At 40.8% G+C, this 13,172-nt stretch overlaps 1 protein-coding gene across 1 annotated transcript in view; it reads left to right on the top strand.

Annotated features, from left to right (window-relative positions):
• Positions 1 to 13,172, top strand: part of LOC108902164 (dynein, axonemal, heavy chain 2) — a 56,973-nt gene that overhangs the window by 33,005 nt on the left and 10,796 nt on the right. The window contains exons 52-76 of the mRNA XM_018703907.2: positions 720 to 908; positions 1,182 to 1,267; positions 1,462 to 1,592; positions 1,751 to 1,900; positions 2,349 to 2,516; positions 2,788 to 2,948; positions 3,442 to 3,581; positions 4,888 to 5,020; positions 5,616 to 5,755; positions 6,058 to 6,268; positions 6,489 to 6,605; positions 6,882 to 7,023; positions 7,280 to 7,449; positions 7,790 to 7,906; positions 8,063 to 8,227; positions 8,417 to 8,539; positions 8,713 to 8,861; positions 8,992 to 9,058; positions 9,616 to 9,766; positions 9,887 to 10,035; positions 10,194 to 10,327; positions 11,081 to 11,225; positions 11,380 to 11,579; positions 11,962 to 12,088; positions 12,458 to 12,644. Of these exons, the coding sequence (XP_018559423.2) occupies positions 720 to 908; positions 1,182 to 1,267; positions 1,462 to 1,592; positions 1,751 to 1,900; positions 2,349 to 2,516; positions 2,788 to 2,948; positions 3,442 to 3,581; positions 4,888 to 5,020; positions 5,616 to 5,755; positions 6,058 to 6,268; positions 6,489 to 6,605; positions 6,882 to 7,023; positions 7,280 to 7,449; positions 7,790 to 7,906; positions 8,063 to 8,227; positions 8,417 to 8,539; positions 8,713 to 8,861; positions 8,992 to 9,058; positions 9,616 to 9,766; positions 9,887 to 10,035; positions 10,194 to 10,327; positions 11,081 to 11,225; positions 11,380 to 11,579; positions 11,962 to 12,088; positions 12,458 to 12,644 (3,652 nt within the window). The remainder of the gene's footprint in view (positions 1 to 719; positions 909 to 1,181; positions 1,268 to 1,461; positions 1,593 to 1,750; positions 1,901 to 2,348; positions 2,517 to 2,787; positions 2,949 to 3,441; positions 3,582 to 4,887; positions 5,021 to 5,615; positions 5,756 to 6,057; positions 6,269 to 6,488; positions 6,606 to 6,881; positions 7,024 to 7,279; positions 7,450 to 7,789; positions 7,907 to 8,062; positions 8,228 to 8,416; positions 8,540 to 8,712; positions 8,862 to 8,991; positions 9,059 to 9,615; positions 9,767 to 9,886; positions 10,036 to 10,193; positions 10,328 to 11,080; positions 11,226 to 11,379; positions 11,580 to 11,961; positions 12,089 to 12,457; positions 12,645 to 13,172) is intronic.

Consider the following 13,172-nt stretch of genomic DNA (forward strand, 5'->3'; position numbering starts at 1 on the left):
TTTTTCAACGTCACCATTTGACAACAACTTTTCTGTGTCACTATGCTGGAGTTACCCTAATTATGATTATAGCCATAACCACTGCAAAATGTCACTCTCTCATATCCAACACCCATGAGATTATTATTGACTGAAAGGCTGCTTGCAAATGTTCTCCCCCAGATAATTTACCCCCTCCAATCTGTCTCCTCTCTCTTTGTTCCCCTTTTTTGTTTGTCTTGTTTTGTTTTATTTGACAATTTTTTCACTCCACCTTGCTCTGTCCACTCATTGTTCACTGCCCCTCCAGCTCACCATTTGTCTCTTTTCATTCTATTTCAATTATTAGGCAGTTTTTCTGTTTTGTTGTGCTCCTTTTATATCTGCCACTTAAACATAGCTCTGTCCTATTGCATTCCTCGTTTTTAACATTTATTTGTATTTCCTCTCTGCTCTCTTCTGCTCTCCACCCTACTTTTACATAAAAGAGTAAAACAAATTTGCTTTTGCAGCTGGCTGGAGCCATATTATATTCAGAAAGTAAACACTTAGCACTTGAATTGCCTTGCCTCTTAAATGCGTAAAGTGGACAACATGAAATTGAATTGCAGTAGCAAATTTCTATTCTGCCTCTCTTTCTCTTGATCACTGGAACTTTGAAATCTTTTTATCAAATTGGCATGGCTGTATCAGTTACAAGATGTACCAAGCTTGAACAAGCCCATCCTCTCTGCTTGCAGGAGTCCCAGATCAAGCGGATCTATAGTACCATGATCAACCAAAAACTACAGGGGTTTAAGGAGGAGCTGAAGCCCATTGGAGAGATTCTGACTCAGGCCACCTTAGAACTGTATTACACTGTTACAGCTCGTTTTCTTCCCACTCCAGCCAAGATACACTACCTCTTCAACCTCAGGGATATCTCCAAGGTACACAAGACCACATATCCTGTAGATGGGTTATTTTACACAACACATACATATATACATACACCACCTAAAATATGTTTTCAAGAAAATACGAGAGTTAAGACACAGAAGTTAAGCTTAGGAAAGCTTTCTGCTCTTAGCCTCACACTGATAATTCAGGATAATCAGTTCAGTAGCTAATAAAACATTTTCTTGAAGTTGACTGAATACTTATGTAACTTATCCTGTTCAGTTTACATCTACATACAGTTTTTCCTCTTCCACCCCCACTAGGTGTTTCAGGGTCTCCTACGAGCTCACCCAGACTTCCATGATACCAAAAATAACATCACTAGATTGTGGATCCATGAGTGCCTCAGGTAACCCGTGACATTTTTTCACCAAATTTTTAACCTTCTCTCAGTCACATAGCATATTTACCACAGCTAATGTCATAATGCATCACCACCCCTTATCTGAAGCATAGAATATTGTATATCCAGTTGTGCAATTGTTTTCTACTTGCATATACATTGGATAATATTTGTTGTCTATGTGCTGTTGTTGATTTCAGGGTTTTCTCAGACCGGCTTGTAGATCACAATGACATGGAGGCCTTTACTGCTTTGATGGGGGAGAAGCTGGGCTCACTCTTTGACCTCACGTTCCACAGCATCTGCCCCAACAAACAACCGCCAATATTTGGTACATTTCTTACAGAACACACGCGTCCAGTAGATGCACACAGCAATGTCAAAAAAGTGTAAAAATACAATTATGAAAATTGATTGGTTGTGGATTGACTAATTACTACACAAGGAGATATGAATGTATTTATTTGTCTTTGTGTGTGTGTTTGTCAGGTGACTTCCTGAGTGAGTCTCATGTATATGAGGACCTAGTGGATATGAAGGGTCTCAAGAAATTCATGGAAACCCAGCTTGAAGACTACAACCTGACACCTGGCGTAGTGCCCATGAGCCTTGTTCTCTTCCGAGACGCCATCGAACACAGTATGTCTCAGCATGCAACACACACTTGTATACTTAAATGGACAACACACCACACACAAATCATGAATCAACCCACAGTGTCCACTCATCACATTCTGTCCAGTCAATCCAGTACATTAAGAAAATCAATATAAGAGGTCCTCATCTGCTGCACTCTGATGGGTCTTTCTCTTTTGAAAAACACAGCATGAGGTGCAGCTAAAAGCTACCTTGTAGTTGAAAGAGAGAAGGCCTCTCAGCACCTGGGTCTGCTCTCTACACACTGCTATCACTTTACGGTGCCACTTTATCACACGCCATTGCAAATCAGTAGCATTTCACTACTGTAGATGGATTGACAGCAGTTTATATGTAAAGGCCATATAGCTAGCAATTATAACAATACTGTAAAGAAAGGATTTCAGATGAAATTTATTATATGGGTAATACTTTTGTGCTCTCTCCACAGTAACCCGTGTAGTGCGTGTGATCAGTCAGCTGAGGGGAAACATGCTGCTGGTTGGTGTTGGGGGCTCTGGTAGACAGAGCCTGTCTAAGATGGCTGCCTCCATCTGTGAGTACCAAGTATTCCAGGTGGAAGTCACCAAGCAGTACCGCAAACAGGAGTTTAGAGAAGGTGAGAGCAAGTATACTACTATTACAGTACATTCACAGATGTTTGAGACTGTATGCAACTCTTTGTGCTTTGGAAGTGACTATTGTCTGAAAATCAAAACAAGTAAAGCTCAAAACAAAGATGGAAAGATTATAACAAACATGGCAAAGCAAGTTTAGCTTCTGGCTGATTCACCAGAATTCAGTTTGTGATGAATTACCTCTTCCTTTGTACACTCCGTTCTTCTTCAGCTAGAATTCAATTGTTTTTGTTTTTCTTTCCTTATTTTCAGACATCAAGAAGCTGTACCGTTTGACTGGTGTGGACAATAAGCCCACTGTCTTCCTGTTCAATGACAACCAGATTGTAGAGGAATCATTCCTAGAGGACATCAATAACATCCTAAGCTCTGGAGAAGTGCCTAACCTCTACAAGCAGGATGAGTTTGTTGAGGTTTGTATTGTCCTACAGTCTCTATTTTTGGTCAGTTTTCATGTCTGTATGCATATTTATTCAATTCACTTCATAAAAGTCAACAGGTAACACATTGATAGTTTAAATTAACCCAAAGTTAGTGAAGAAAATAATCTAGGAGGTTTGTGGTTTGGTTCCATCAAAACCTTTCCTCGGTCAAATCAGTGGAACTTTTGCTGGGCAAAGGCAAGGTTTTATGGTCAAAGCAGCACATTTAACATTTATCAAAGTTTTGATGTACTCTCAGTATAATCTCAGTATATTAACATTTAAGTCGTTAATGTGAATTATGTCTAAAAGAAGATTGATTTGATCATTGCACTTTCAAAAGGAGTGCAGCTGATTAAATTCTGCCTCCATTATGTGTATAGTTCTTATATAGATCTTGTGCATCTATAGATCATTAAGTGTATATTAAAACAAGTCAGTAAAACCTTGTTCCGATTCTCATAACATGTAACTCTCCCTCTAGGTTTGCAATGCTCTGTCAGAATCTGCCAGGAAAGACAAGGTGGTGGAGACACCTGACTCTTTATTCAGCTACCTGATAGAGAGAGTCAGGAACAACCTGCACATAGTGCTCTGTATGAGCCCAGTGGGAGAGCCCTTCAGGTAGACTCTGATACTGTTTCCTGCAGCAAACTGTGTCCTATATATCCTTCTTCACAATATGTTCCCCCTTTTCTTTTTGTCCTTCCCTCTCTTTGAGAACTCTGTTTGCTCTGGTTTTCGAGCCACAAGTTTTCAGAAATTAGCACAGTTTGAATCACACTGCAGTCCTTATAGGCTGAAGAGCCCTCATGCTTCAGCAGCTTTTCTTTAGCAGATTGTATATGCATTGTTGCCCTAACATTTATTGTAATTTTTCTTATTCACATATTATTATTTGTATTGCAGCACTTTAGATTTTTGATTCATGCAAGCTAGCACATCCAAGACACAATCTCAGCACCTCTTTGCTACTAAACTTTAGTCATAGTGAGTTTATAAGAGAGGAAATTTCAAATATACTGGTTGGTCTTCTACAGAGTCACTATTCCCTGTAGTGTCTCTCAGCAGCTCTTCAAAATTACACTGTTCATGGCTGAATGAGTCCTGGTCTTGAGCAAATGAGGTTTGGTAACTTGGATGCTCCTGTAGCAAGGACCTGAAACTCACTGTAATTACAATGTGGAGGCTGTGACAGAGAGAGCCTGCTGTCTGTGCACATACAGACATAGAATGCACACAGATGAACACACATTTTCTGTTATCCATTCTCTGTTTCCCTTGTCACACACATTCACACACACATTTCTTCTCACAAAAACACGACTTCCCCTTCAAGCATTGACGGCCTGGTTGTAATTAGTGGCACAGGGTAGTGGTCACACATAATGTTGCTAATTGGGCTGGCAGGCACCATTACCCAGAGCTAATCACAATTCTCTGTGTGGCAAGGCATCCTGGCCCCCTGACCACTAGCTGCTAGCTGCTAACAGGATCCATATCACATTGCCAGAGCTCAGGGAGCCCTGCTACACCAATTAACCAGCTAAACTCAATGCATACTGTAGGTCTGGAGCATACACCACCATACTTTACTGTAGAAGGTTCTTTCAAAATGGGTCTGTTAAGAGCTTTTGTGTCATACTGCATAAAACTAGCCAGTGATATTTACACATCCATTTTAAAGTACCCATCTGAAAAGACTGCCTCTGCAGCAAAAACAGGTTTAGTTTGAATGACTTTGAAGCATATCCAGGATGCCTAATGGCTTCATTATTCTCTACAGTGGTCTGCCAAATGTACCTGCTCCAGTTTACTGACCCTGTGTCCATAGTGCTGTAATGGAGATCATTATATCAACAAATTATTAGTATATTATATAATTTATTATTAATTATAGTAAAATTTATAAATAGCTATTTGCCAACAGGAACCGCATTCTCCAGTACCCAGCGCTTGTCAACTGCACCACCATTGACTGGTTCTGTGAGTGGCCCAAAGATGCTCTGCTAGAGGTAGCTGAGAGGTACTTGGATGGACTGGAGCTGGGATCCTTGGAGGGGGTAAGACATGCACACACACACACACACACACACACACACCCACATAAATACACATTTTTACAAGAGGACACTTGATTTCACATGGTTTAACTGGTGCTCATTTTACACCCCGATGCATTCTAACACATGAATCTCTTCCCCTATTATCTTAGTTTTATGTGACCAGGGTGTCAGCCTTTAAACTGGAAAGATAGAGGGGAGAGGATGACTGTTAGGAATGAAGGCAGTCACCTGAATATGATAGAACAGGGACAGAGTGCTATATTCTTCAGTAATTTTTGTGCCCATTAAACATGGTCTACTGCCAATTTCAGTTGATATCACTTAAGTGTCATTTAAATGTGAATTAAAACAGCTGGTTCCATATTATTGTAGAGCAAGTCCTTCCAAAAAGTGTAGTGGTGCTGAATAAAAACATTTAGAGAACAGAAATCTATAACTTTATCTGTGAACTACATTAAACCCTGCTCTGACACTTACAGTATATCAGTCCTCACATTAGTGAATAAACTGTAAATAGTTTGATCCCTGAAGCTGCACTCCCATTGTTTGAATCTCAGATCAACATGTTTATATGTGCTGCATGATGTTACAGATCCAGACGAAGGTTGCCAGTATCTTTGTGACCACACACCAGTCAGTGGCACAGGTCTCCCAAAAGATGAAGTTGGAGCTGAGAAGACATAATTATGTGACACCCACAAACTACCTGGAACTGGTGTCTGGATACAAGAAGTAGGCTTCCTCTTAACTTTCTCCTTACTCCTGCTTCTCTTTTCATCTGTTGTAACTATCTCCACAGAGGTAGTTAATAAAGATACAGTAAGTTGATCTTGTTAAAGGCTCTGAGTAAAGTGTACACCCAAAAAAGTATACATACATAAGATGCTGGTGCCTGGGATTCTTTGGGTATTATACTGTATGCATGGGAAAGGAGCTAACCACAATAAGCAGGAACATAACACTAAGCTGGTTAATCCTACTGTGGAAGTTACTGATTGTGTGTGTGTGTGTGTGTGTGTGTGTTTCCCATCCAGGTTGTTGGCAGAGAAACGCAGCGAATTGGGGGAGCAGGTGAGCAAGCTGCGTAACGGCCTTCTCAAGATCAGTGACACCCGGGAGAAGGTGGAGGCCATGTCTGTGGAGCTCGAGGAGGCCAAGAAGCAGGTGGCAGAGTTCCAGAAACAGTGTGATGAGTACCTGTCCGTCATTGTGCAGCAGAAGATAGAGGCTGACAAGCAGCAGAAGGTACAGCAAAAATATTCACATGCACACAAATGACTGAATAAAGTAATAGTTTGATTAAGGTATTTACATGGTTCACATTCACCTGACTCACACATTCATTCAACAGATTTGAAAAGAAATTAAATTAGCAGTGTATGTTTTGGTGTGAAGTAGTTGGCCAATGAGAAAGAAGCATATAATTGTCAGTAACACATTAATGTTTGTGTGTGTTTGTGTTGAGGCGGTGAGTGCTAACAGTGAAAAAATTGGGGCTGAAGAGTTACAGTGCAAAGCCATGGCTGAGAATGCACAAAGAGACCTGGACGAGGCCCTGCCTGCCTTGGAAGAGGCGATGAAGGTAGATCTCTGTCCGGCTGACTGTTTTAATCTTTACTGTGTGCTTGCTTTGTTCATTATTATGTCATATTGATTCATTTCCTTGATATTTGATGAATAGTGATCCTCAACCTTTCCATATATTTCACTGCCCTACTTCTCTTCTGCCCTAATTTGTCAATTGAGTGTGTGCTTTCAGTCTATTTGAATTAGATTGACTCAGTCAAGACTCAGTGAACAGTATACCTTGCCTCCTTACATCCACACATTCTCTCTTTCTTCATCTTTTTGCACATAGGCTCTGGAGTCTCTGAATAAGAAGGACATGACGGAAATCAAGTCATATGGCCGTCCCCCAGCACTGGTGGAGACAGTGATGCAGGCTGTCATGACCCTTCAGGGCAAGGAGCCTACCTGGGCAGAGGCCAAGAGGCAGCTGGGTGAGAGACAGCAACGATATACATACATATATATACATATATATATATATATATATATATATATATATATATATATATATATATATATATATATATAAACACACTCACTCACACTAAGGCACTGTCATTTGGGGATAACACAAAAAAATCCAAAACCAGGCATCACCGCTTTCCCTTTGACAGTGATGATATAAGAGGATTTGGGCAAAACAAATTAGATTTTTCTGTTTTTCTGATCTTGAAATGTTTCTGGCAGGTGAGGCCAACTTCATCAAAACATTAGTTAACTTTGACAAAGACAACATATCAGACCGCGTGTTGAAGAAAATCGGTCAGTACTGCAGACAGGTCGACTTCCAGCCAGAGATTATCGGCAAAGTGTCACTGGCTGCCAAGTCCCTCTGCATGTGGGTCAGAGCCATGGAGGTAAGTGGGTGTCACAAGTGCACACAATCTGTCACACGTGCTTGCAGATAGAAATAGGACCCACGAGTGCACATAATAGTTTCTAATTAATTATTTTTTGAATAGTTAATTATTTAATGTTTGCAGACTGTAGTGCTAATTTTAGCACCGTGTACACACTTGAACAAATCCACAGTGAGCTGTACTATGCAGCAGCAGAGAGCATATTCCTAAAAAAAAAAAAATTTTAAAACCATAGCACTAGGGAGCAATGACAAAACAATTTGTCCGCTAAATGAACATATAAACAAGGAACTGGGAAACAAAACTAAATCCATTGATTTGTACACTGTTCCTCCAGGTTTATGGGCGTATCTACAGGGTGGTGGAGCCAAAGCGGGCCCAGCTGAACGCTGCCATGGCCCAGCTAGCAGAGAAACAAGCTGCACTGGCTGAGGCCCAGAACAAATTACGAGAGGTATGAGGCTCAGTGCCTCTAGCAGCCAGCCTGATAGATGTTTAGACATTAACTCATGTCAAGTCAAGTTTATATATGAATGCAGCAGCATTATTGTAAGTCCAATTTACATATAACAAGACCAGTGTAATTGTGTGTGTGTGTTTGTGAGGGCAGGTAGCGGAGAAACTAGATGAGTTGAAAAAGCAGCACGGGGAGAAGATGGCCATGAAGGAGAGTTTGAGGAAGAAATCAGATGAGATGGAGATAAAGCTGGACCGAGCTGACAAACTGGTGACTGGACTTGCCGGAGAGAGGGTCCGCTGGGAGGAGAGAGTTGCTGTAGGTCATACACACACACACACACACACACACACACAGAGAAAAAGTTACAACCATTCACCCACTCAGGCTTGAAAATTGATCCCTTGAAGTCAATGTTTTTCTGGGAGTTAGTTTGGGGCAAATTAGAGTACTTACTTCACACATTTGGACATGTGTATCTATGTAAATTATGTGTGTATACCTCAGGGTCTTGAGGAGAACATGGGATATCTTGTAGGAGACTGTTTGCTAGCAGCATCCTTCCTGTCCTACATGGGACCCTTCCTTTCCAACTATAGAGATGAGCTGCTCGCCATCTGGATGAAGGAGGTGAGACACAGACACAAACCACATAAAAACAAGGTTTGCCATGTACTTGGACTCCCTCTACTGTCATGAGAGAGAAGGGTCCTCTTAAAATGCTAAACTGAAACAATTTATGGTTTCCAACAAGTCCCCGTTTTTATCCTTTTCTTTTTGCTCTCTTTTTGCCCTCTGCTCAGGTACGGGACTTACAGATCCCATGCACACCAGGTTTCAGTTTTGCAGTTTTTCTGTGCAAACCTACTGCAGTGAGGGACTGGAATATTCAGGGCCTGCCCTCTGACGCATTCTCTACTGAGAATGGGGTTATTGTCACCCGTGGAAACCGGTCAGTATGTGTAGCCCAAAATGTTGGTTTAATAACATTAATAACAATTTTTGTTCAATTTGGATTTGGTCGTGTTCACTGTATGAAACCTGTTATATACTGTAAATTTATTTCTTTTCCATCTCTCAAGATGGCCACTGATGGTGGACCCTCAAGGCCAAGCTCTGAAATGGATCAAGAATATGGAAATGAAAAGAGTAAGTAATAGTAAGTCTATCTGTACCTAAGTTATTTTGAAATCATACTTTTAATTCAGTAATTTGCTTGACTTTGAAGATATCCTGTCCTCTCACATTCCTGCTCACACCTAAAAACAATTTGATGCAGTTTACCACTGCACCCTGAGACTAATATTGTACTCATCACTGTGTAACGCATAAAAACAGTGAGCTGATACTCATTAGCAGCAAAAAGAGAAGTACACTCGGCCTCATTATATCACTCCAGTTCTCAAATTTAAACTACTGTTTAAGCCAGATTCCAGGGCTAGCTAACTTTAGAGTAAACTTGGAGTAAATACTGGGGAACGCTGCCTTCCAGTGCTATGACAGTGCTATGAGATGACACTGACGCCTCAAAGTCTCATCCCATTGGATGAATATAAACTTTTAATTTTTAACGTTTTTAGAGATTATTTCTGATGCTGTTTGTATGTAAGAGATCTTGATATACTTACTACCTGATTTAAAAAATCCAAATGTATAGCATTAATTGCTCTTTCTGTCCTTCCGTGTGTATGTGTCCACATGTGCAGGGTCTGAAAGTGATAGATTTTCAAATGCCAGACTACATGCGGGTGCTGGAGAATGCCATCCAGTTTGGGAACCCTGTTTTGCTGCAGAACGTCCAGGAGGAGTTGGACCCATCTCTCAATCCAATTCTCAACAAGTCCCTGACACGGATAGGTCAGTCACACACAAGAGTCATAAATTAAAAGACCAACTGTTAAAGTATTCTGAAGAAAATCATCAGCCAAATATGAGAGGTTGGTGAATTCATGTGTCTACAATTAAATGTGCTGGCAGGCGGCAGGCTGCTGTTGAAGCTGGGTGATAAGGAGGTGGAGTACAGTCCAGAGTTTCGTTTCTACATCACCACCAAGCTGTCCAATCCCCACTACACACCAGAGATCTCTACAAAGACCACTATAGTCAACTTTGCTGTCAAGGAGCAGGTGTGTGTGTGTGTGTCTGTGTCTGTGTCTGTGTCTGTGTCTCTGTCTTCGAATGGATATATATGTGTTTTTTCGCATGTTTTGACCCTAGTTCACCATTTTGTACTTCTCCACATGTATGTGGATGTACCCTTGTGTGTGTGTGTGTGTGTATGCAGGGACTGGAGGCCCAGCTATTGGGGATTGTGGTGCGTAAGGAGCGTCCAGAGCTGGAGGAACAGAAGGACTCGCTGGTGATCAGCATTGCTTCTGGCAAGAGAAGCTTGCAGGAACTGGAGGATGAGATCCTCAGGTTATTTATCTGACTGATTAGGACACTGTGGCCTGTCACTGTTTCTATACATAATGTCTTCACAAAGTGGATAACATGCAGATTAGCTGAACTATCCTATCTATTATTAATATTAGTAGTAGTATTAATAACAGCTGTAACAGTAATAGTTGTAGCATTTGTTATAAGCACATTTCAAGTAGCAGTAGTGATGATAGCAAGACTTGCCTTCCTAAGAATCAGCGATAAAAGGTATTTAAATCAAGATTGTTAAATGTTCAAAGGAGTAGACCACTTAATAACACTCTACCCTCCATTACATCTCATCTAGCAACTTTATAGTAATACTTCAGAGCTGTATATATCAACTTGTTATGGAAGTCACTTTATAGCCAACTTGTAACACCACAGCAATCAGTTTATCTACTGTACCTCTCTGCAGTGACCTGATTATGTCACATAAACTAGGGACATGATTAATACAGCTACATTTTTTTGCTACTTATATGAAAAATAATGCATTAGTAGTGACTTAGCAACAATGCAGTCACAGAACAAATGAGCTGACCATTACAGCTTGTCTTCATATTACAGTGGTCCATGATATGTCTTTTAAAGCGGGTAATGTTCTTTTGTCAGGAAGTCAGTTTGGCTATGTGGCAGTGATTTGTTGAATTTAACTATATAGTTTTTTTATGTTGTATTTGTGTGTGTGTGTGTGTGTGTGTGTGTGTGTGTGTGTGTGTGTGTGTGTGTGTGTGCACGCTCTACCAGGCTGCTGAATGAGGCGACTGGTTCACTGCTGGATGATGTGCAGCTTGTGAACACCCTCCAGACATCAAAAGTGACAGCCACTGAGGTTTCAGAGCAGCTGGAGAGCAGTGAACAGACTGAAATCAAGATCGACTCTGCTAGAGAGGTCAGGTGTAGGGATGAAGGAATAAAGGCAGAGGGCATTGCTGGTTTTCACTGGTTCTTATGTTAAATTGTAAACCTAATCTTTGCATACTGTAAACAATAACAAGCTATGTCTGCAGTGTGTGTCTGTATAGCTTAAACTACTGTCTCAACAGGCATACCGACCATGTGCCCAGCGAGCCTCCATTCTCTTCTTCATCCTAAATGACATGGGCAAAATTGACCCTATGTACCAGTTCTCACTGGATGCCTACATAAACCTCTTCAACCTCAGCATAGAAAAGAGTAAGCGCAGCCACAAGCTGGAAGAAAGGATCATCAATCTCAATGACTACCACACATACGCAGTATACAAGTAAGCAAGGACACATCAAGAGTGGTCCTTTTCATGAATCATTCCTGCTTGCATGCAGGTATTCGTGGGTGAATTCCAGTCGAGACCATGTGCCTTTTTTGTGATGTACAAATCAGCTGTTTAAGCTAAAGCTGTAGCGCTGTGGTGTATGAAAGGACAGGAGCCCTTCCAAATGCTGACTAAGTAAAAAAAGAGCTCCTCTGGGGTTATACTGCATGCAAGGTGTTTTGCTGAGACTTGTAAGAATGTAAGGTATACTATAGTATAGCAATTTTGTCTTTGATAAAGATGCTAATGTCATAACTTATTAGTTTACTTATCAATTGGAATTCTAAGTTTCTGATATGACAATCAAAAACATATATCCTCTTATCCTCTGCAGGTACACATGTCGTGGTTTGTTTGAGGTCCATAAACTACTCTTCAGCTTCCAGATGTGTGCCAAAATCCTGGAGGTGGCTGGCAAACTCAACATGGATGAGTACAGTTTCTTCCTCCGAGGAGGACTTGTAAGAACACACGGAACACACACAAACATCTTGTCTTTGCCTTATCTGATTGAACATAATCTGAGAGGACAAATGTTTTATTTTCTAGCATGCTTGTTGTCTCAGAAGATATTCCAAGTAGAGGTTATGCTTCAAAGACAGGCCTTTTATTTACAATGTGTGTTCTTAAGCCTTGCCACAGCCAATAGAAAATAAATCAATTTTATTTTATTTTAAAATCACAATTTCATTTCTAATTTTCTTCACCAGCAAATTTCCTAATATAAGTGGCCTGATACTGTATGACTAGTGTGGGTTGTTTGGTCTATGTATTGATAAACAGTTGGAAGGGTAGTCTGCCTAGTGAAAAACTGATGGGTGTGTTTTTAGGTACTCGATAAGGAGGATCAGATGGACAACCCCTGTACCAGCTGGCTGGCAGACTCCAGCTGGGACAACATCACAGAGCTGGATAAGCTGCCCAACTTCCATGGCATCATGGTTTCCTTTGAACAATACCCCAGAGACTGGAACCTTTGGTTCACCAGTGCTGAACCAGAGAATGCCACATTACCAGGTCTGTTTATGTTGGTGGAGGTTTGTTACTGGACAAAATTTTTCCCACCAGGAACAATTAAGTTGAAGTGTACCCTGTGGGTGTGTTGGTGTGTGGGAAAGGCAGTTTGTCCATGCTGCTGTGCATTGACAGGTTTCAGCTTTGTGTATGACATTAGTACCTTTACATATTTTCCCTATTTAAAAAAACTATATCCTTCTGTGTGTGTTTGCAGTACATTTTACCCCAGTGATAATGACTATGTCTTCTCCTTTGCTATTTCTGACAACTGAGGATCTATTAATGGTTCACTGGAAAGATAGAAGAGAGTGTGTGGGTTTGTGTGTGTTGGCAGTGTGTCTTCTTTTGCTTTATTTGATCAGTTGGAATTAGATTTGACAAAGTTCGGCTCAACATGAACAGGAAGATTCGGCTCAGGGCTGTGAAAGTAACTTCTATGCTGAATTTCTTTCAGCTTTTCCCCTTCAATATATCCTTTATTCACAAGCCTTTACACTTTTATTTTTTCTTTATGGTTTCCAAAGTGCT

The sequence above is a fragment of the Lates calcarifer genome, linkage group LG14 (genome assembly GCF_001640805.2).
Source record: "Lates calcarifer isolate ASB-BC8 linkage group LG14, TLL_Latcal_v3, whole genome shotgun sequence".
Classification (NCBI taxonomy): Eukaryota; Metazoa; Chordata; class Actinopteri; family Centropomidae; genus Lates; species Lates calcarifer.